The sequence below is a fragment of the Penicillium solitum genome, assembly GCF_028829755.1.
Source record: "Penicillium solitum strain IBT 25940 chromosome Unknown utg000001l_segment0_segment0, whole genome shotgun sequence".
Taxonomy (NCBI): Eukaryota; Fungi; Ascomycota; class Eurotiomycetes; order Eurotiales; family Aspergillaceae; genus Penicillium; species Penicillium solitum.
In genome coordinates, this window is record NW_027072121.1 from 5,057,891 (window position 1) to 5,080,440 (window position 22,550).

Genomic DNA, 22,550 nt, shown 5'->3' on the forward strand with positions numbered 1-22,550 from the left:
GCTATCTTGTACATGCTAATTGGGAATTGGAAAGGTATCACCATATCGAACATCCCAAGGGTTCGATCACAGTATGAAGTAATTAATCAATTAAGGTATTAAGAGAAAAGAGCACGTTGAAAAAGGTATCCCCAAGTCTGTGATGGATGTATACAGTACTGTCCATCAGATATCAACTTCACCCTGCTCCCATCCCGGTTCATAGTAACATATGTTCAATCCAGCCACTGCCGAATTTCAAGTTCGTCAAGATAAAAGCAAAGAAAAGAATACGCAAGAAAACAAAAGTCCAAGGCGGTTCCCTGAAGAGCCCAATAAATGATATATCCACAACCATTGACCACGTCAAGAGATAGTAGATGTATATTTGTCCAGGGAGATATCCGACACACCAATTAGACAGTTCCAGCAGGAGCTGCAGGTGCATCAAGGGGTGGACGAGTCCCAGCATTGGCTTTATCCTCCTCGGTGTGTTGGACAGTGGTGTTTTCCCTGCGATAGGCCCAGAGGGCGGCGACTTCAAGGAACATACCGAAGAAGGTGAAGATACTGCGATGATATTAGTTTTCAGCAGTTAACGGCAGTTACAAGAATACAGGCGACATACAAAGCTAGGAAGATGAAAGCCTCATTCGCCCTCTTGCGCTTGCAGTTGAGGCCTGCGGGGATAGCGAAGTAGCATCGTCTCGTGCTGTAGTCTTGTGCGGAGAAAATAAAGGCAGTCAACCAACTAGAATGGATATTAGAGACTTCGATGTAGAAAATATGGTTGAAAGTTAACATACAGGTAGGAGAAGACGACGTCGATGGCGAGCACGAATCTGCCCAACGATGAGGGCAAGAATGGCGAAATGAAAGCCGGGAGGAAGAAGACGACTGAGAGGACAGCCTAAGCTTGCAGTTAGAATATATGGCTCTATGGTGATCGATTAATGGAATAAGTTCTAATAACGTACAATGACTTCCTGGTAGATGGTATGCTGGCCACGGGGACCACGGTTGATAAAGAACGAGGTCAGACCCATGACAATGACAGCACTACTCCACTGCATGGCGCGAGTGGCTAGTTGCAGTGGACGAGCAATGGTTGTTGAGAAGAAGACCATTGTGTGTAGTAAACGAACTAAGAAGTATACAAAATGTGAAAGGGGCGCAATAAGGCCGAGTGTGACACGCCTATGAGATAATAGAGAAGTAGATAGAGAAAATACAAGCAAGAAAAAAAAGAATCAACTTCCACGGCAGAAGAGGAGGGAGCAGGATTTTATATCTCGGAAACGATCATCCCAACATCACTGGTTCCATCGAACTACCAGTAACCAACCAAACAAACAAGACTGACGCCAAGTATAAATACAACATCCATCACCAGGGTTAGGGCCAATAAGGATGAAAAGCAAGAATTCCCCAGGTGCGTCATGATGGCCTCTGCATGAAGTCAGAAGCAACCAACCATGTCTGGGCCAGATCCCAAGTTGGCACTGTTTATTATTCCGCAATTGGACATTGTTGTTTACCTTTTAATTTGTGTAGCTCTTCGAACTATATCGTACAAAAAGTTTAACTTCTGTTTTATACGAATTCAATGGGATGATTGACAATACTATGTTCTGGTACGCAAGGAGACAGCTCAAATCGATTCCAAGGTTTAGATGAAGAAAAATGAATAACGTCAATCAAACGAAAAGCCCAGTCGGCAGCCTGCGGAAGATAATCCAACGTCTAGTTAACCTCGTGATGTGATAGTTACCAAGTGCCAATCAGACCGATGATGGGGGTGTATTGCACCACTGGTGCATAACCACCAGAATAACAAGATTCTATTCTGCATAATCATGCCATAGCGGGGTTCTCCCTACATGAGTCGAGTGATCGACAGTGGCCTCAGTCTTATTAGTGGCATCCCTTTGCTCACTCGGGCTTGGATCAGCGAGCTTTACGATCTTCAAGACACAATTGGTTTTATTGTTTGGTGATGGTTAGAAATGGTAAGCGATGCATGTCAGAGATGGCCACATCAAAGTGTTGTGTAACTAGTGTAATAGATAATATTCGTCCGTACAACATTGTTGTCCTCGACTGATCATGTTGTGCATGGACTTGTCTAAAAGAATGCCCCGACACAGCCGAGAACGGAAGAGCAGAGGTTTCGCTGGTTTTATTAGTCAGTGGAAGTGTAAGCCATTTAATTTGGTTTATGTTGGCTACAGCTGGCATCGACTCTAAACAGGCACAAGGTGAATTACCTCAGAGGTCATGCATGGAGATGTCTCGGACCCTCAACCTTAAACACGGCTCATTGATAGAAGCAAGGAGCGTGTCTTACTCTGAGGAATGAATACTCTAGGTCCCTTGCTATCAAAATGTATAGATAGCTTATATTTATTTGATAGAGTGACGGCTGCAGAGATGGTAAACAGGCCACTATTGTTGTCTCCGTCATTATCTTGAATTAGGCCTTGAACCCTCTTCTAGGGAAATCCCTCAAGAACAGAGCCAACATGGTAATATAGTCTACAGCAGCTTGCGTAGTTTTTGCCTCATTCCCTCAACTACATTCACAGCCCCCGGTTGGCCTAGTGTGTTTTTTTGTACCCGTTACCCCATGGGGTTCTACTCTGGCCATCGTTATTGGAGAAACTGACAGGCCGGGGGATTGGAAAGGGGAAAAGGGAGAAAAGACTGGGGGAGACAGAGGTTGAGAGGATTGTGAGAGGAGCTGAGCTATACGAGAGAAGTATATAAGTTAATATAAGATTGGTTGAGAGAGTCGCAAAAGGGAAATACGGTTGGTTGTCCATTGAAGGCGAGACAGGTCCTATTAACATAGTAGTTATTCATACGGAGGGCTGAACATGTCATATTTCGCTTATTACCGGACTCAACAATAACATCTTTTAAGTATCAAATAAACATGCCCTATACCACGCCGGATAAGCAGAACCATTCGACTCCAGTGCGCCCAAGCGGTGTTTTCAGAACTCGCTTTTTTACCCTCACCATGTAGCATTACCAAGTTCATGCTCCTTGATGTATTCGCTGCCCTTCTCCAGATACTCTTGCCGCGTGACCGAGGATCGGCCTAGGTCACCACCAGAAGCCCACTGTGCCGCGCCCTTCCAAGCATCGAAGACAGGATCCGATGCCTTGCGTACATTCAGTCTGGCGTCGATGGGCAGGAATCCGCGGACTTCCTTACGGAAGCGTTCATCGAAACCGGTGAACAACGTATTTCCTCCAGTCAAGAACACATCCTTCAAAAGAAGGGACTGGTCTGCTGGGTTCGAATAGCGTTGGTTAATGATATCGGCCGCGATCTCGATCAGACCGGCCTGGTCGAGGCCAGCAATGGACGGCTTGAACACAACCTCAGGTACACGGATGCGCTCGACGTTGAGGTGAAGCTGGTGTGCCTCCCGCTGACTTTCAGGGTCGAAAGGCCAGGGTCCGCGAAGGAACGCGTGCACAAGACTCTTTGTCCAGTCGGACTGTGCGGCGAAAGTGTTGTTCTCGTTGAATTCGGGATCATACTCCAGGAGCTCCTTCTCTACAGAGTTGAGCATTCCGTTGAGATCCTCCTCCTCTTCATCGTCACTGCCCTCGCCGACAGCTACGGTGCGGTAAACACCCCAGTCCTCGTCATTAGCACCGAAGTCATCATCATCTCCGCCACGGCGGCGTTTCTTAGGACCGTCGGATGCTAGGTTGGCGAGCGTCTTCATACGCATCTGACTGGCCAGCGATTTGCGATTTCCAAGATCAGCCGTGAAGCGGTCACGGTCTTTGATTCTTTGTAGAATGCCCTGAAAAAGATTAGCACGGGAATTTAGAATGTCTTGTCTGGCTAGCATACCTGGCGATTGTTGCGGCGCTTTGCAATCCAGTTCTCGAAATCGTTCTCACGCGTCTCACGGTCTAGACGCTCCTCTTCCTCAACACGAGCCTTTTCGCGCTCCTTCTCTTCTTTGGCACGTAGTCTGGCATCAACGTTGGACTTCATCAGACGTTGATGACGCTTTTCCTTTAAACCAGCCTCATCCAGTTGGTCGTCTGGGATATCGAGCATAGGGAATGTCATTTCCTCAGGTTGCTCTTCGGTCTCTTCAATACCTAGATCCTTGTTGCGCGAGCGTTTGATAGATTTCTCTAGCTCGCGAATCAATTTTTCAAGCGCAGCCTCGTCTTTCAAATCCTCGGCTTCCAGGACCCGACGAATCTCCTTCTTAGTCTCGTTGGCTAGATTATTTTGCAGGTCTTTCCAGTACTCCAGCTCTTGCTCCTTCTTCACTAGTTTCTCCAGTCGCATCCTTGCGGCCTGTTCTTGAAGGCGACGACCGCTCTCCTTCTTGCGCTCCGCAATCCGCGCGAGCTCTTCTTCAGTCTTCTCCTGAATAATATGCTCTGTGAACGGGTACTGAATGACGCGGTCACGGTCCTCAAGGCCTGTCCAGTCAAGGAACCCACTCAACTCGCGATCGTAGTCTTGTGAAACGTAACAGTGCTTATGAACCATTTCCTCCATCTGTGCGTCCGTCAAACGAGTTGGGAAGGTCGGGTACTTCAGCTTCATGAGCTTCATGAGATATTCGGCGCTCTGCAGCCCACCCCAGTTGAGACGAGTACTGTTGGAGAACATGGGTTTCGAGTTCATGACCGGAATGACATGAGTGGATGTATGCGATGAATCCACGATCAAACCGTCCGTTCCACCGTTATAGCGATAGGAGAAAAGGGAATCGACACCGTAGGCCACTGACGGCGCAGAGTAGCATTCGAAGAGGATCTCGTTCATCACTGAGCGAGTGTCAGCAACCACCATACTGGCCCTGGAACCGCCAGATACTCACTCTTCCTTGAATATGCCATATTGGCGATTGGCTCCGTCATCAAGATCGGGCGACCGACGCCCCCATTTTCACCCTCCACGCCCAGCTTGAGGAACAAATAGTCCAACACGCCTTCCATGACATCCCAGTTACCGACAACACTAGAACCGGGGTCAAAACCATTGCGCAACTGTCCTCTCGTAGTTGCATCGACATAGGCATCGTATCCGATAAATTGGCACTGGCGATTCAGCTTGCGATCACGGTATCGGCTCATGACGGGAGGTATGGCGAATCGGGGGTTTTTGTCAAAAGACCAACCGGCCTTGACGAGGTGGGAGCCTGCGCATGAACGACATGTATTAGGAGAGTTGAATGGCAAACTATCTGGAATTTCTTACCATTGTCAATGACGATAGCACTGGTGTCGGGATGGGCCTGGCTTTGCTGATATCCCTCGGGTTGCGGAGGGTGGTAGCCCTTGAATGGGAAATCTTGTACACCGTGGAGTTGTGGAGGAGGCTTCTCGGTTCGTTTCTCAGTCGCATTGGATGCAATGCGAGCTGGTAGGAGGGTCTTCACGGAGGTAATCGTCATGGTGGGCTGCGCTCCGGAAACCAGAGCTATTGGGATCGGAGATCGTAGATGGCGAGTAGAGCTCACTGCATGGGAAATGAGGTCGGGATAGGAGGGAACTAATGAACCCGTGGAAAGGGCAGCGGATTGACAAAGAGGCAAACGACAAACGCGGTTGATGAGGTTTGGCGGAGTTGGACCGCCAAGAATGGAGGCTATCACTATCGCTCATATGGAGCACAGGGATGCAACGATTAACTAACTAGTTAGTTACAACCATCTACATGTGCATATTACTGAATTTAGGAGTTGGTATCATTGACTAATTGCAGGCTCATCCACACATTTCTTCATAATAGGATATTGTTCATCCTTAGGATGGTTCTTGGAGGTTCTCCGTGGCTATCGGGTGTTAGTAGAGAATTTCCAAGGTTGATATAGGATAGTGGAGTAATTTATACCTTCAAGGTGGAAGAGGACATTAGACTGGTAGTTCTTGAACATCTGCGCCACAAGCTCAACATTCATGTTCTGGATGTTGACTTCCTGTGATCGAGAGTTAATACTATGATCATATCAATGAAGGAGCCTTGAACCTACCTGGAGACCTTTGTTCATGACCATAATGGCTTCATTGAGCTTCTCCTATACACAAAATTAGCAAAGTATATCTCCCAGATGTGGTTCAATCATGACATACAACGTTGGTGATGATGCGAGAAAGCAGCACAGTCTGCTGATGCTCGTGTGGGCTTTCCTATGGAGATATTAGCATCTGGGATCTTCCAGAACATACCAGATCTAATTTATGGAAGAGAAGCCGCATACCATTGTGGAGTATTGAGAGATGTTCTGTTGGTGTTCAACGTGAAGGTGTTTGTTTGGACTTAATCGGGATGAGATCACGTGCGGCTATACAGACTTCGCGGGCCGGGGATACTACGTGCATTGCTTTCTACGTTGGACTTAACCTGTCCGTTTGTGATCCGTCTTTAAATGCCCTATATTATATAAACAAGCGCTCCCAACCCAGGAATCTAATATTGTTTGATTATTCCATCTCCCTGTCTTCACACTTTCATCCATCCACACCGACAAGCTTCGCAAGAGCTGCTCCCGCCTCAACCTCCCAATTGACCAAACCGGTGGCCTGAATCATATTCAATACGATGCCTCCCCCAACCCCCGCCAACGACGAAGCTCACCAGCAGCTGTTGAACACTCTTGACATCTCACATGTCCCCAAGCCCTTCCGCAACCCTCACTGGAAACCATCCCAGCGGCGCAACAAGAATCTCAAGCAGATTATCTCAGAAGCCTCCCGAAAGGAGGCGTCAGTGCTGGCAACTCAAGCCAACTCCGGTGCAACTACCCCGGGTGCCTCGGGCGCTGTCACCGATGGCACACAAACCCCCGCGGAAGGGGCTGCACCAACCCTGTCCCAAGCCACCCAAAACCTCTCGACGCTTGTCTTGGAGAAGAACGCCCGGGCAACATTCCCAAGCGGGCCCGCCGTCACCTACACGAACATTGAATCGGCGCCATCGTTTAACCCTGCCTACCATCACCACTACTGTGACATCACTGGACTGGACGGACCGTACACAGACCCCAAGACCCGACTGCGGTATCACGACAAGGAGATCTTCAAGGTGATCCGGACTCTGGCACAGGGTGTTCCCGAAAACTACCTGGAAGCGCGCGGCGCGCACACCATTCTGAAGTAAAGGAGTGGCGCAAGGACCTGCTTTATTCACTTCCCAAACGAACGATCATGCAAGAATGGGTATGTCATACGAGAACGAATTCAGATAGTAAGAATTCCGCTAATCAATTCAACTAGACACAAATACGAATCGCCAAGAAGCGATATGTACGACCAACACAGTCAAGCCCTTTCCACCCCACCATGCCCCTTTCGAGACAGGCTCAAGAAAACGCTCCGGCTTATTCGTGATCAATGAGTCGATCTTCGCCTTGTGCATAAGCACTCGACTATTACCGACACCCCATGGGACAGGGTACCAGTTACAGAATCCGAAGAGACTGTCGTCGCGGCGTGGCATGTACAAAATACATGTAAAGGAAGATTCTGCAATAGCGGGTAGCAGTTTGCATGAGCTATGCTTAATATTGTGGTTCAGTCGGTATATCTCAATACCAGTAGAATTAGAGCTGATAGTTGAGATCGACAAAATCTATGCAATTGGAACGATCACATCATTAATGACCTTGTTCAAATGCCAATAGATTGGAGAAGACTCTGTAAAGGAAAAGGACAAGTGGGATCAGCGCGCGCTATAAGCACTTTGGAGTCACCGCCTACCATTCCCGACTTGGCGCCGATTAGATGGCAGAATTGTGATTTTCGAGTTGTTTTCTGTTTACGTGCCTTTGGGACTTTCTGTTACCTTTTGATCTGTATCGAGGATTTTTCAAGTCGTGAGGATACTGTCGCAACAAAATACTAGCTATTACCCACTTTAAAGAACGCCATATCTCCGCTTTGTTCCTGCCGCATCTGCCTGGCCTCTTGCCCTACCGATTCCACAACCACCTAAGACTTGTTTCTCAGACCAGAGTGAGAAGTGTCGCGTGCGCTAAAACACTACATCGAGAATATTTGCGCAACTTTCGGTACCATATATTATCATCGACGGTCGAACCCGAAATAAACAAAGATGCCTAGCATGTGGTTAACAGAGAACCAGAGTCAGTCGCATTCATTCTACAAGCTGCGCTGTACACTGCCATGGCAGTGTATGCATAGCAATTATTGAACATAGGCTAATATATATAACAGAGATCGGAGTGGTCTTCTGCTCAGCCGGTACGAGATCGATGTTCCCGAAGCAGCAATTACTTCAACCGAGAACTAACCAATTTCACCGCTGATTAGGAGGCTTGTTCCTATTTGGAGGAGTGGTGATGTTCTTTGACCGGTCATTGTATGCCAACCCTGATGTGTCTAATCTTTTTAAGCGGAGTAAATGCTAATACCTGTTTAATAGACTTGCTATGGGAAATGTACGCCACATGCTCCAACAAAACCGTTATACTTAACTAACAATACCAGATCCTCTTTCTTATCGGATTGACCCTGATTATTGGTGTCCAGAAAACTATGGTCTTCTTCACGCGCCCGCAAAAGCTCAAGGGTACTGCCGCTTTCGCCGCTGGTATCCTCCTTATTCTCTTCCGCTGGCCTTTGACTGGGTTCTTGATCGAACTCTACGGCCTGTTCATCCTATTTGGCGACTTCCTTGTCACGATCGGTCAATTTGCGGGCAACATCCCCGTGATTGGGCCGTATATCCAGCGTGGGCTCGAGGTGCTTGCTGGTGGGAGGAGCAATGCCGAGCTTCCTGTATGAGTATACACAAACAGGGACTTGGCGATGATGTTCCCCAATGGTATCCCAAACTACGAGTATGTGGACTTGATTGCGTACACTCGCGGGATATCAGATGCCCATCACCACGTTTGGATATGTCTAAGTACGCTGTGCTATACATGTGACATGGGATGATACGATCCACCTACGGCCTTCAGGTTTATGTAATTAATAATGACCCTTATTGATCTTCCAGCGTTAATTTCAACAGCTGGTAATCAGTTAATATGCATGTTAGAATAGACAAATTACATTGTGCATCATACAATCTGGTTCGTATCCTCATACTGTGCATTGGGAAGCATGTCCAGGTAGACATGGGCCCATGGAGGCAAAGAGATCCAGTCAAGTCAGAAAAGAAGCATAAGCGAAACAGCACGCTGGGCTCAACAGAGAAATAATCGAATGCTCCTTTATTTCCTATTCTTCACAAACCCCTCAACTCATCACATCATTTAGTTATCATTGCATATTTTCCAATTTACCGGGGGTTGTTGAGGTAGTCGACGAGGTTCTCGACAACGGTCGCGGCGTTGGTGGTCTGAACGGCCTCGCTGTGGTGGGCAATGATGGTGCAAGAGGAGGCACGGGCAACAATGACACCCTCCTTACCCTATATCACAGACCAAAAGAGATTAGCATAGATTCCGATGTTATGTCGTGATGAAATTCCCGAGGTGTTTATGGGTCGAGGGGAACGGGTATGTTTACCTTCTTGCCGTATACACTGCGCTCGTCAGCACGGATGGTGACGAACTTCTCACCGCAGACGGAGAAGCCGTTAGCGAAAGCCTGGTCGGAAGAAGTGTAGGCGGTGATCAGTGAGTTAATCTCCTCCTGGGAGAGCTATATTTCGATAAACTAACGTTAGCGACAGTGTCCACCTCTGTGATGACCCCACCCCGCACGAGGAAAAACAACAGGCGAGCTTACCGCGAAGCCGGGCGAGGCAGCCTCAACACCGGAGAAGTCAGCGGCGAGAATACCAGCCTTGTCGAATTGACCCGAGCCCATCAGGCTGTAAGAACGAATGTTGTCAGCATATGTATAGGATAAACACAGTGGGATATTTTGATTTCGAGGGTAACAATGAGGGGCTTATCAGGGGTCGAGGAGGGACGGTGATGTGATGTACCTGGAGTCGACATAGCCTAATTCAAGGAGAAATCTCGTGTTAGCGGACTCGAAGACGCAAGGGTTCAAGGGTTGAACTGTCAGTTTGCAGTGTGCAGCAGTTCAAGGTGATTCATACTTTGCCAGATTGCTGAGTGCTCGCCCATGATGACTGTAAAGAAGCTGAGAGAATAACGCTGGAGTTGGTTGAGTTAGAGGTCAGAGAAAAGAAGAAAGCAGAAATTTCAGCGCACACCTTTTGAATATACAGAAAAAGGAGAGCTGGGAGAAGAAGGGGAGTTAGTGGGGGGAGGAAGTTGTGGCGGTCGGGAGAGGACCCCGCCATATGACGATCCCACCGTTTGCAACTGCCTTGGGATAACAAGCTTATATTGTGTTGCAGTATATTTATTTATCTGTTGATTTGGAATATACTATTCATTTTCCCTATGCTATGTAGTATATTATAGCTAATATCTGTGTATGGTGTGTAGATGTGTATATGTTGTATATGGATGATATCTAATATTCTCCAAATAGCGGTGGGAGATCCTATAATATACAAAAGTAGCTTAACAATAATAACAACTTTTTGGATGTGTCTGTTCAACTGAGATATGTCAAGGGTTATGTATGTCATACATATAACATCCCGCTACCAGTCCAGTCCAGTCCAGTCAGCCCAGTCGGCTCAGTCACTTCATGTACCGTCGATCATCACGATTACTGCCTTGGTGCCTTGATGCCATGCTGCTATGCTGACTAAATGCCCTGGTGCCTGACTGCCTGAATGCCTCACTGCCTGACTAACTACCTTAGTGCCGAAACCTCAGACCTTCAAGGGGTCCACCACTTTAATTCTGATTTGACCGCCATTTCCGAGATTCATCTTTCGTCTCAGCTAGTGTCTGGTCTACACCTTGGGACACAGACATACCATTGGAACCAGAGATAGCCTTGGCATCACGTCGCATTGGCGACTCATAATGCGAAATCGGAGAGTTCACAACGTGACCATGCACTGAATAATGTGGATATCCATTCAATCTGAGCTGAATCCCCCCCTTATTCAAGGGTAAAACGCATGATACGACGCCCTGTCTCAGTTTTGACCAGGTGAAACACGCCTCCTGCATGGCTTGGCCCGATCCAACGTGGTAGCGAGCTAATCAATCCGCGACCGTGGCACTCATTCGTCCCGCGGGAAATAAGCATCTCACACGGGCTCGCTATTAGCGCTGAGACGCCCCTCAAATTCCAAAACAGAATTTCGTGAGTGTTTGGTGAGGGTTTGGGGTCGTTTCTCATGTTTTGTTGGTACGCGCCAACAGGCTTAGTCTGGGACTGAACCTCTAGCAGAGCTCGGATGGAGATGTTGAAATTAATTTGGCCGTCTCATTTACACGGTCCGTTTATTTGATCCACTCAATCTATCCGTTTACTTTTCATTAATATGCTGGGCGACACCCTGATGTCTCGCTATTTCTTTGGTTTCTCTTTGATTTTTGTTGGCCTTCTGGAAGGCCCATCTCTTCTTTTTACAATTTGACATTTCGTTTTAATATCATCCTCTTACCTTACTTTTTTTCTTCTCTTCTTACACTCATTTTCTATCGCATATGGGCTGGTTTCCAACATACTAGGACAGGATGGCAAGAGGTGTGACCACAGTGCAATCTCGCACGCAACCCACTAAGGATACCATCTCCTTTCCTGTTTTAACCTATTCCGATGCCTTGCCACGAAACGATCTTCGCTCTTTTGAGGGCTCGCAGCATCCAGCTCAACCCACCATGCCTGAACAGTGGGATTTCAGCCAGCCCTCTACAGGGGATGGGTGGTTCAGAAAGCCACCCCCGGCCGAAGGTGCAACTTTCGACTTTCGCATAACCGCACCACCAGATGAAGCTATTCAAACTACCCGGTCAGGCCGCACTCAGACTGAGGAACACATGATAGGCATTGCGCTGGGTAGTCCCGGTCTGTTGACCAAAGACGAGCCTCTACCGCCACCTAGATTTGATACATCCATTTTTGCAGAACGAGATTCAGCCCATAAGCCAAGCAAATGGAAGAAAATTGGCGGATTCTTCAAGGCGAAGAATGCGCTTACATCGCTTCCGGATAGCGCACAAGAAAGCGAGGTCAAACCACAAAGCAACAACTATAAACTACCAGAGAAACCGCAGAAAGCACGGCTGAGAAAGAACTCGACGGAGGAGTGGCCGAAAATTGAGATTGATCCCAGGAATATGCCTGGTCGAAGCATTCAAGCTCCCCAGCGGAGCCGGACCCTTTCACTCGGCAACAAGCCACCCAAGGTTGAAGCAAGCACCCAGCGCCTCTTACTGAGTGTCGACATCCCAGATGTTCAGATGGAGCGTTACAGTGTCATGTTCAGTGATGTCGTCAATAAGAACCAAAAACCCTCACTGCTGGCCAGAAGGGCCAGGACATTGGACAATCTTCGCGTACCAGATGCAAATGTATGGATTTTCGTCGATCAGAAACCAGCATGAGACTAATCGATGCACTAATATAGGGCTTCCTAAAATCACCTGCACCGCCCCCAATGCCCCAACGCCGGGCAACCTCACCAGCGCAATCAAGCTTCACCTTATTTCCAACTTCACAGACTTCGAAAGCGGCCCAGGTACTCGGCACACATAATTTTTCCCGTGGGCCGAACCCACTGGTTAGGGCAAACACACTCCCCGCCGAAAGCCCATCGAAGATGCCTGCGCCACAGATCCATCATGGTTCAAATATGGGCAGTCTCTCATCGTTCGAGTCACCGGTCATTCCGAAGATTTTCTCTGAGCGTTCCAATACCCCTCGGTCTTCTAATAGCTATGACAAGCCTCTTCCTGCCATCAGGCCGGAGCCACAGACTACATCTTCTCCATTACAGAAAAGTGTTCAGCCAGAAAAGAAGACTCCATCCCCGCAGAAGACCAGGCAACAACAGAGCGTCCAATCGCACAATATTGTTGCAACAAAGCCGGTTGCTCAGCCCCGGATTCATCCACAACCGAGAAAGGATTCGCTGCCGCGATCCATAATAAAACAGCCCCAGGTTACTTCACCACAACATAAGACCACACAGAATCAGCCCAATAAGACATCGAGCCAGCGCAGAACCGACGGTTCAGCGCGTCCACGTCTCAGAGTTCAAACTGAAGGCCGGCCACAAGCATCGACAAAGGACATGCTATCCCCCAGTACATCTCGAAGCTTACCTTCAGCCTTGAACCCGACGCAGAGCAAGATTGACCGAATCATGTCCCCATTATCAGCCTCGACTGGTCCTAGATCTGCCGTATCACCAGCAGATTCCACGCGCATGCCATTCACCGATGCCGATGAGACCATCGAGACCGCTGAAGAGGAGCCTGAACCCGAGCCTCGGCGTCCCACCCCCAGGATTGAGGTCTCAACAGCACGCTCTGTCTCTGTCTCCCGGGCAAAGAGGCAGGTTCTGGTTCCCATCGGCATGAGAGTTGATCATTTGGATCCGGAGGAGCGGGTTGTTCACAGAAGACCCATGACACCGCAGATTACAGATGCTCACCGCGGGCATCGGCCTGGTGTCTCGCAGGAGTTGCGGATAGAGTGTCTGTGACATTCTACTGCGCCATTCATTTTCTTTCTTTCATTCTTTTCTTAGCTTTTTGTTTCATACCTGATTCCCCTTTGCTATCTCCCGTACCTTGTTCCATGTGGATCTTTCCTTCTCTGCATATGGTCTTCATATCTTCTACAGCATCTTAATCCATGGTCAGCTTTTTGCTTTTTTGTCCACTACATCTCGCATGCACTTGTTGTCGTAAGTGTAGACTAAATAAAATCCCCATTCCAATTATTCTGAAAGCACACTCAATCACGGCTCCAAATCATTCAGCACCACACCGTGGAATCTTTGTCTAACTATCTTGGGTCTACCCATGTCCCTTGAGTCACTGGGCTGCATGTGCCTTTGTTTGTTTCAAGTTCGACCTGCGATGTCACAACATGTAAACATTTAAAGAGAACAGAAAAGCCCATCCCATATTTTGCCAGAGAACCGACAAAATGGACACTCCGAAACTGGCCTCCGCCTATACACCGGCACTACTGACCAAGTATCTGAACTACATCGCTCTACCAGATCAATATGCACAATACATTAACCAACCAGAAGCATTCCCCAAAACCGAAGAAGCATTGAAAGATCTCTTCCGGTGCCAGATCACCCGATTCCCATACGACAACCTGACATGTCACTATTCCGCTACCCAACTAGCAGAGATCCAACCCGAGAAGATCTACACCAAAGTCATCGGAGGAAGCGAGAGCAACCCCCGCTCCTGTCGAGGAGGCTACTGTCTGGAGATGGGTATTTTCTTCCACCACATTCTGCACCGCCTAGGATTCCCAGTGTACATGACGGGTGGTCGGAGCCGGGATCGGATAGATGGTATACCGCAAGGGGAATTCAGGGGATGGATGGTAAGAGGATCACTCGAGCTTACAAAACCAGTGACCACAAATTATGTAATATATCAAAAAAGCAAGACGATTAAACGGTGAAACTAGAGCACACATCGTCAACATCGTCCGTCTAAGTAGCGGCGTACAGTATCATCTGGACGTAGCGTTCGGCGGAGACGGGCCAACAAGTCCTCTGCCGCTGATCTCGGGGCAGGTAACGAAGAACCTGGGCCCGCAGGAACTGCGACTAATTTACGATAATATACCGAAGCAGACGCGCAAAGAGCAGAATGTACGGATATACCAATATCGCAATGCTGCGGATAAGCCGTGGAATTCCTACTATTCGTTTGCGGAACTGGAGTTTTTTCAGGATGATTTTGAAGCGATGAATCACTTCACGAGTTGGGAGGCTGTGGAAAAACGCAGTTTCGTTGTTGTCAAGTTCATTCGAAATGGGGAGACGGCGGGATTGCCTTTGTTAGAGGGTGAGGTGTGGGAGAACACGGGTGATGTTTTTGTTGCTGGGAAGATTATGATGGTTAACAATGTCGTCAAATTGAATATGGGTGGAAGGACAGGGGTCATTAATTCATTTGAAACTCAGAAGGGGAGGTTTGAAGCGCTGAAGAAGTGGTTTTCCATTTATTTGTCAAGACTGGAGCTCCATGCATGTATGTATTTACGTCGATTTATCAGCTAATAGTTTGAGCATCTGCGCTTAGTCCTTGGTGGGAACGCTCGACTCTTCCACAGTCTGCGTCTCGATGGTCTCGATGCCAGTATCCAAATTAACCTCAACATTGGAGACAGCCCATGCCATGCCAACGTACGAGTCACTGATGACCCTGATATTCACCCGAGCTGTGCTGGTGCTCGTGGAATCCGCGAGGATGCCTTCGGGGAATTTAACATTAGAGCGAACAGTCAACAGGCCGCCCTTGTTATCGTTGACAGGTCCTCCGCGACTGGAACCGGCACCGTTGTTACCCTTGCCCCTGCCGTTGCCATTGCCGTTGCCATTGCGTTTAGATACTGGTGGCCACGACACACGCTTGAGGCCAAGTAGTTCACCATCCATGCCATTGGGTAGAGCACTGCAAATAATCAAGAAGAAGCCTTCAGTCTGTGGCTTGGGGAACCGAGGAGCGTAGACCTTGCATTCGGGAGTTGTGGGCTGGTTACGCCGGGTCAAAGACACAGCGACGCCCTTAGCAGAAATACTCGCAACCGAGACCGACAGGTGAGGCAGCTGGGACGTAATGCGAGTAAAATTGAATGGAAGGTTCAATTTCTTGACCAGGGCAGCAATTGCACCAGCAGGTTGTGAGGAGAGCGATACAAGAGTTCCCGGGAGACCACTGGGTGGTTTCTCGGTCGGAACGCCTGGTAGAATCGACAACGGGTGGTCTTCAGGCCAGCGCGCCGACTTGATGCATTGGAGAAGAGTCATCAACATCTGACACGCAGGAAGATACCCGAGTTCAGCCATGACATCGATTGAGGCCTGGATGATACGAATGCCTTGATCGAGCACAGAAGTCTGATCACCAACATAATCAGTGATCGGAAGATCGATCCGCGACATGTAGGCCTGAAGGAGGAGGAACGCCTTGGTATGTGGGTCCCAGAGGGGCGCATCGCCCATGCAGTCAATAGACAGTGGCAAGTTCTGGGCCAACTCTGCATTTATCAGATCTTCATTGTGTCTAACAGGAAGCTCGTCGAATTCGGTTGCGGAACACATCCAGCTCAGGACGTCTTGGAAAGTCGGATCACGCTTGGCATGGGACACGAGGTACCGGATCGTCTTGTGCGATAGGTAGTAATAACTCATGATCTTGCCGAAGGGAGTGGAGTCGACCTCTCCAGTAGCCGAGTCCACGAGAACACAGGACGATTCTGCGAGGTCATTGAGCGACTTTCCAACCAATTCAACCATGAAATCTTGAGCTGTGGCCTGAGCTGCCATGGTGTTTTGTTCCTCTGCAGAAATCTCGAGGCCATAGTATGAGGGGTTCTTGTGCAACCGACGGAAGAAGAATGTCCAGGTCAGGTAATCCAGTGCATCTTGTTGCGTCCCAATGGTTCCAGCAGATACCTCAGCGCCAAGATGGTTGTCGAGAACCTTGTGCAGGGTCGACTCGACGGGGAAACCGGTGTGGAGGAAGTGCTTGTAGAAAGCCTTCTTTGAGTCCTGCGTGAAGATGCGCGCAATACCGGAGGTGTCGAACTGCGGGCGACCGGCACGACCGAGCATTTGCAGGACATCAGTCAAGTCCATGTCCCGATAACCTTCGATCTTAGCGTCGAAGAACTGTGTGCCTTTGACTACGACAAGGTGCGCCGGAAGGTTAACACCCCACGCAAGAGTACTAGTTGCCACAAGAACTTGGATCTTGTTGTTGGCAAAGAGTTCTTCTGCCAGCTGGCGATCCGATTCCACCAAACCAGCATGATGCAAACCAATACCAAAATTGAGGGCTTCTCTTAGAGCATCATCTTTCACTCGCGCGAGGTTCAACTCCAGATCATCTTCAGACATTCGCACAAACCGACGAGGATTGTCCTCCATACCGCAGTAGTTGATCAAATCCTTAGCAGTCAGACGAGTTTGTCGGCGAGAAGCAACAAAGACGATGACTGGCTTCTCTGGTGAGTGGTTCTTGATCGCGAGGAAAGTTGGGCGATTCATTGACTGCATCAAGGGACAGAAACCACGCTGTTCAGGGAACCCATCGATGAAAATCTCGAGGGGAACCGGGCGAACTGAATGACGGAAGTTATACAGACCTTCTTTGACACCAAGCCAGTTGGCCAGATCAGAAGCATTGGCACAGGCGGTGGACATGCCCATCAGTCGAACAGATCCTTTGGATTGGGAAGCGATATAGTTCATTCGGGAAACAATGATTTCCAAGATAGGACCTCGATCACCACCGAGCAAGTGAATCTCGTCAATAATCACGAGGCTCACTTTCCTGACGTAGTCACGGGTCTGCCAACTACGTGAGATACCGTCCCATTTCTCAGGTGTGGTGATAATAATATCGGCATCCCGAATCGTACGTGTGTCAGGTGTATTGTCACCGGTCAACTCAACAAGCTTCAGACCCATCTGCCTGGTGAGACGCTTACGCCAGTCTTGAACTCGTTCACGGACCAAGGCCTTCATGGGTGCAATGTAGACAACCTTAGAGCCAGGCTTCTCACGGAAAGCCCACCACATTGCCAGCTCAGCTGCAACAGTCTTTCCACTACCAGTTGGAGAACCAAGGAGAACGTTGGCTGGTGTATGGTAAAGGAGATGGAAGATCTGTGTCTGCATAGGGTTGAAGAATTGGAAGCGTTGCCCATATACTTCCTCAAGAATGGGATTCTTAAGAGCCGATATAGGAAGTGGCTGGAGATTGAGTAGATCAGTATATACGCTTTCAGTGTCCGGGCGAATGAGGTGCTGGAAAGAAACCGGGCTAACGGTTTCAGCACCCAGCCAGCGATCAGAGATCACACGAATGTAGATTTGGCTGGGAAGGGGATCAGACAGCGGAATAGTGAAATTAAGCTCATGATCAGCATAAAGCTTCTTCCGGCTTAGGATGAAGTACTCGTGATGATATATTTCCGATGTCTCCGAGTTCTCGACCCAGACCCAGAAGGATTCGGATGCTCCGTGGTGACGATCATTCCAGGTAAACTCGGGGTAGATGGAAAGACGAATACGAAGCACATCGCGGTTAAGCGGCGCAATCTCGGTCTCAACACTCAGAGTTGGGAAATTGTCCAGGAGCTTGGACAATGTGTTGCCCATGCGATGGTTATGAACAAGTTGACCGATCTCCGTAGGCTCCATTTCTTTCATCGACTCGATGGAAGTAGTTGGAAGCTTTTCATCAAGATTACGTAGGATCGGCTGAGGCAAGTCAAACTGACGGAAAGGGTGGTCAAACGGCCAGATCTGTTTCTCGATGGATTTGCAAAGAGACAACAGAACCTGGCATTGATAGCCCCAGCGACGATTCAACGCAATCATGAAGAGAGCACGGCAGATACGTGCCGCATTCTGGGCAACATATCCAGTATCGGAGGCTAGAGCAAAGTCCTCAATCTTGGCGCGAGAGATATAGGCTTGCAATAAGAGGTTTGTCTTTGCGTGTGGCGTGTCGTTTCCTCCGGCAACTTCAGTCTGTGCAACTTCTTCGCGCAGTCGCTGAAGCTCTTTCGACTCGCTGTCTCTGGATTGGATGTTGTCGAATTCCCCACTCATACTGATCATTTTGAGTACATCTGCCTCACCAGAGCGGGGTCGCATCATGTCGTTGAAAATCTCGACACTGGTTTGCAGTACATAGTATTGACTTGCAATGCGACCAACGTCCTTGGCTTTGAGATCCTCAGTCTTGTCGTTGAAGATGATCATCTGACTCTTTTGTAGCACCCGTGCTGCTTGCAAGATCAACTGCCGCCGCCTTTGGACCAGCATTGGGTCATCGCGTAACTCGGCAAACTCGATTCCGTAGTTTCTCGGCTCACGTTTCATGCGCACATAGAGATAGGAGTAACCAAGCCATTGCACAGCCTCTGGAACAGATGTGACTGTTCCAAGCGAGATTTCAGCGTTCAAGTTATCCACAAGTCGACTAGAGAAGCGCGACTCAATGGGCTGCTGCGCAGTGACAGCAGACAGGTAGTGGCTCAACTTGTCATGAGTAGTACAGATAAATCCAATACCGGTGTCTTGGAATTGTGGACGACCCGCACGACCAAAGATTTGCATGACATCGAGAATGCTCAGGTCAATGAATTTACCCTCTTGGGGGTTATACAACTGAGTGCCTTTGATAACAACCGCGGCTGCGGGAAGGTTGACACCCCACGCCAAAGTGGCAGTACAGCAAAGTACCTTGATTAGACCTTCTGAAAACATTCGCTCCATCAAATTGCGGTCGCTTCGAGTCATTCCGGCATGATGGGTTCCAAATCCGCTAGCGAATAGGTCACGCAGTTCACGCGCACGCGCGTGCTTCATATCACGAAGGGCATTGGAATAATTTTCGTGATCATGGCAGCTGAATAAATCCTCTCGCCCCTCCTCCGCGGCTAGCTGCATAAGCATCCTGGCAGTCATTACGGTATCTTTGCGTGAATGGACGAAAACCATGACTTGGTGGCCTCTCTCCATCATGTCGCGAACCTTCTCGTAGGCGACAGAGTCAATGTTGTCACGAGATTGTTTGGAGCCGGGCTTTCCTTTGACACCAATGAAGTGTTGTTCGAGAGGTACTGGTCGGAAAGATTGATCGAAGAAGAACATGCCGGCCATTTTGTTCACTTTCAAGAAGTCGGCTACATCAGTATAGTTCGGAAGGGTGGCCGATAGGCCAACAATACGAATCAGGGACTGTGTGCTTTCGACCTGACGTTGGGTTCGAGCGACCAAAGATTCGATGACCGCTCCTCGCTCATCGTGCAACATGTGGACTTCATCGATAATGAGAAGGCGGACCTTTTGAACAAGCTCTGTGTCTCCGGTGCTTTTCCGCGTTACAACATCCCATTTCTCAGGGGTAGTAACGATGATCTGGGTTTCAACAATCTCTCGCTTGGTCAACTGCATATCACCGGTCAGTTCGCGGACCTTGATCCCCAACCAGGCTAAACGTTTCCCGAGTTTCTCCGTCACCTCAGCAGCCAAAGCCTTCATAGGAGCAACATAGACAATCTTAAAGTCGTCAACCTGGACAGCGAATTCAGTCGCTTCTGGATTTTCCAACGGAGTAGGAGATGTGTTCTTTCCCACAGCATTGAGAACAGTCAACATGGCGGCATCCGTTTTACCCGCACCAGTCGGCGCGCAAATAAGCATATTTTCGTTGGTTTTGTATGCAACGTCGTAGAGCAAGCTTTGCATACGATTGAGAGATTTGTAACCCTTGAAGGTACCCCGACAAAGGCCATCCATTTCAGCGATCTCCACTAGTCTCCGGCCCTTTCCAAGTGTTCCGACCTTCCCCGCCGGGATCGCGAATTCAGTGTACTTCGGTTCCTCGATCTGCTCGCTACCCAGAGGCAGCCCATATTTCTTTCCACTAGCAGAAAGTGTATTTCCAGAGGTGTGTTGCTTGAAAACATGCGGGTAGGAAGGCTCCGATCGGGTCTGGGCTGGCATCAACGCTGCACTCTTATGTTCGAAGTCGCGCTGTTGCAGAGCATGTTCTCTCTCTGCTCGTGTTTGGAGTTTACCTGCCATGAGCCCATCTGTCTGAGATTCCAAGCGGGGTCCCTTGTCCGACAGAATTTCTCCTCGGTGTGCAATAAGCTCAATAACCAGATCCAAGTCATCGAACCCAACAACCTCCGCCAAAGACATTTGTAGCTCCTCGTCATTGCTGTCAGCAGCCAGGGTGGCAATGACTTGCTGAGCAAGCTCTGTCGCATCCATAGTTGAGTTTCGCATGGCCAAATCCTGGCACTTGTCTTCTAGCCAAAACCGATTGTAGGAGGACCCTGGTGCGAGATAGAGTCCGTCGAATCCATCCAAGTCGTCCAGATCGTCGGAAGTCTCATCGTCCGAGCTGATGATATCCCACACATCATCATTTGTTCCTGGGGACGAATAGTCGTCGTCAATGTCCAGATCAATATCACTTCCATAGCTGATCGATTCATGAGGGGGGTCTTGGGGGAGCTTCAGATCAGCAATAGCCTGGCGCATTGCTGCTAGTTGTGATAGCCATTGCGACTCGGTAGCTGCGATGCTTTCCATGTTGACCTAGTTATCAAGAAGTGATAAGCCAAGCAACGAAGAATGTAGGGAATGAGGGGATAAGCTGAGACTGAGCCAAAAGTAGTTATAGGGCCGGCCCGCAGGGCTCAGTCGGTCGCATGACAAGAGCGGTGTACTTTTCATGCCTCAGGCCACAATGCAGAGGGTCCAGTGCATCATTGCTATCGGCAACTCAGGAGCCTGTTTTAAGCTTAACACTTGTCACTCTGCTTCACCACTTCAGTTGATCATACAGCTGACCTCCTACGATAAAGAAGTTGCCTGGTTCTTTGACACCAGAGCATTTCCTTGATCAGCACCTACTACGAGTCAACGCCCCACTACCCCCGAGACCTACTTGCCTCCTTGTCCTTGTGCGGACAACCACGCTGTCACCATGAAGATTCTTTATATGGGCGTATGTTTGATTGCAGCTTAGATTTGACATGGTATATGCCTAGATACGGTACTTATCTATAAATCTTGCAGGTTTTCCGGAACGACACCCAGCCAGCTCTCCAGCTATGCGGGGAAAAGGACCTCAGCAGGTAGTTTCACATGCGCGCCCTGCAACTGACTGGAACGGTTCGCTAATTATTGCTAGCTTTTCGCGCTTCACTCGTCAGAAGTATGCACACCCATCCTCTCTCAGTCCGACATGGCTAGGTCACTAACCACCAAGCGCTTCACAGCTACGATGAATTCCTGATGCTCTTCACCCGAACGGTCGCCGAGAAGACAAAGGCAGGCCAACGGCAAGATATTGAAGAGAAGGCTTACACATTCCACGCTTACGGACGGACAGAGGGCGTCTCCGGTGTTATTGTTACAGATGGGGATTACCCTGCCCTAGTGGCCCACCAGCTTTTGGGCAAGATTGTGGACGAGTTCCTTGCCAAATACCCACGCACTGCCTTCTCTGACCCCTCTTTGCGTGAGAACGCGTGCCCACTGCCGCAGCTCAAGGAATATATCGTCAAGTACCAGGACCCAGGCCAGGCTGATAGCATCATGAAGATCCAGCAGGAGCTTGACGAAACCAAGATTGTCCTTCACAAGACGGTATGCTCTTATGTCCCTATGAGCTGATTCTACGTGCTAACAATTTCTAGATCGAAAGTGTTCTGGAGCGCGGTGAGAAGATTGACTCCCTAGTCCAGAAGAGTGATGGACTGTCAGCCCAGAGCAAGATGTTCTATACCCAGGTATGCAAATCGAACGTTGCCATCACCTAAATTTACTAACACAGCCAAATCCAGGCCAAGAAGCAAAACTCTTGCTGTGTTGTGATGTGAACGGGGATTAGCGGTACATGGTGTATTCGACTATGACTCCTTGTTCTTGGATTTAACTTACTCGTGTAATCAGACGTTGAAACGATGCATTTCTTTGCTATTGTATTTGC

The 22,550-nt window shown here is 48.9% G+C and overlaps 10 protein-coding genes across 10 annotated transcripts; 5 read left to right on the plus strand and 5 right to left on the minus strand.

Moving 5' to 3' along the window:
• Positions 1-395: 395 nt before the first annotated feature.
• Positions 396-1,106, minus strand: N7455_001897 (MARVEL domain-containing protein; the record flags this gene model as incomplete). Its single annotated transcript, XM_040951234.2, has 4 exons — positions 396-549; positions 608-730; positions 786-889; positions 957-1,106. 4 exons carry the CDS (start codon positions 1,104-1,106, stop codon positions 396-398), a joined length of 531 nt encoding a protein of 176 aa, XP_040818035.1.
• Positions 1,107-2,996: 1,890 nt separating this feature from the next.
• N7455_001898 (actin-related protein ARP5) lies at positions 2,997-5,423 on the minus strand (the record flags this gene model as incomplete). Its single annotated transcript, XM_040951982.2, has 4 exons — positions 2,997-3,803; positions 3,854-4,794; positions 4,848-5,168; positions 5,228-5,423. 4 exons carry the CDS (start codon positions 5,421-5,423, stop codon positions 2,997-2,999), a joined length of 2,265 nt encoding a protein of 754 aa, XP_040818168.1.
• A 352-nt stretch (positions 5,424-5,775) lies between these two features.
• N7455_001899 (DASH complex subunit DAD4) lies at positions 5,776-6,233 on the minus strand (the record flags this gene model as incomplete). The annotated part of the gene is made up of 5 exons (XM_065604185.1): positions 5,776-5,804; positions 5,864-5,948; positions 6,003-6,047; positions 6,103-6,159; positions 6,231-6,233. The coding sequence occupies 5 exons, from the start codon at positions 6,231-6,233 to the stop codon at positions 5,776-5,778; spliced, it is 219 nt and encodes a 72-aa protein (XP_065462676.1).
• Positions 6,234-6,571: 338 nt separating this feature from the next.
• On the plus strand, positions 6,572-7,129 carry N7455_001900 (uncharacterized protein; the record flags this gene model as incomplete). The annotated part of the gene is made up of 1 exon (XM_040950906.2): positions 6,572-7,129. One exon carries the CDS (start codon positions 6,572-6,574, stop codon positions 7,127-7,129), a length of 558 nt encoding a protein of 185 aa, XP_040818178.1.
• Positions 7,130-8,083: 954 nt separating this feature from the next.
• On the plus strand, positions 8,084-8,775 carry N7455_001901 (uncharacterized protein; the record flags this gene model as incomplete). The annotated part of the gene is made up of 5 exons (XM_040950893.1): positions 8,084-8,114; positions 8,206-8,232; positions 8,302-8,350; positions 8,414-8,429; positions 8,479-8,775. 5 exons carry the CDS (start codon positions 8,084-8,086, stop codon positions 8,773-8,775), a joined length of 420 nt encoding a protein of 139 aa, XP_040818241.1.
• Positions 8,776-9,277: 502 nt separating this feature from the next.
• On the minus strand, positions 9,278-10,255 carry pfy1 (profilin; the record flags this gene model as incomplete). Its single annotated transcript, XM_040950995.2, has 6 exons — positions 9,278-9,409; positions 9,508-9,642; positions 9,730-9,814; positions 9,932-9,947; positions 10,049-10,106; positions 10,166-10,255. 6 exons carry the CDS (start codon positions 10,253-10,255, stop codon positions 9,278-9,280), a joined length of 516 nt encoding a protein of 171 aa, XP_040818050.2.
• A 1,303-nt stretch (positions 10,256-11,558) lies between these two features.
• Positions 11,559-13,531, plus strand: N7455_001903 (uncharacterized protein; the record flags this gene model as incomplete). Its single annotated transcript, XM_040951536.2, has 2 exons — positions 11,559-12,395; positions 12,452-13,531. The coding sequence occupies 2 exons, from the start codon at positions 11,559-11,561 to the stop codon at positions 13,529-13,531; spliced, it is 1,917 nt and encodes a 638-aa protein (XP_040818028.2).
• Positions 13,532-13,980: 449 nt separating this feature from the next.
• On the plus strand, positions 13,981-15,082 carry N7455_001904 (uncharacterized protein; the record flags this gene model as incomplete). Its single annotated transcript, XM_065604186.1, has 2 exons — positions 13,981-14,327; positions 14,485-15,082. 2 exons carry the CDS (start codon positions 13,981-13,983, stop codon positions 15,080-15,082), a joined length of 945 nt encoding a protein of 314 aa, XP_065462677.1.
• Positions 15,083-15,100: 18 nt separating this feature from the next.
• Positions 15,101-21,145, minus strand: N7455_001905 (RNA helicase SLH1; the record flags this gene model as incomplete). The annotated part of the gene is made up of 1 exon (XM_040951094.2): positions 15,101-21,145. The coding sequence occupies one exon, from the start codon at positions 21,143-21,145 to the stop codon at positions 15,101-15,103; it is 6,045 nt and encodes a 2,014-aa protein (XP_040818331.2).
• Positions 21,146-21,542: 397 nt separating this feature from the next.
• Positions 21,543-22,440, plus strand: N7455_001906 (palmitoyltransferase YKT6; the record flags this gene model as incomplete). The annotated part of the gene is made up of 6 exons (XM_040952029.1): positions 21,543-21,563; positions 21,635-21,693; positions 21,750-21,773; positions 21,838-22,207; positions 22,258-22,350; positions 22,405-22,440. 6 exons carry the CDS (start codon positions 21,543-21,545, stop codon positions 22,438-22,440), a joined length of 603 nt encoding a protein of 200 aa, XP_040818310.1.
• Positions 22,441-22,550: the final 110 nt, after the last annotated feature.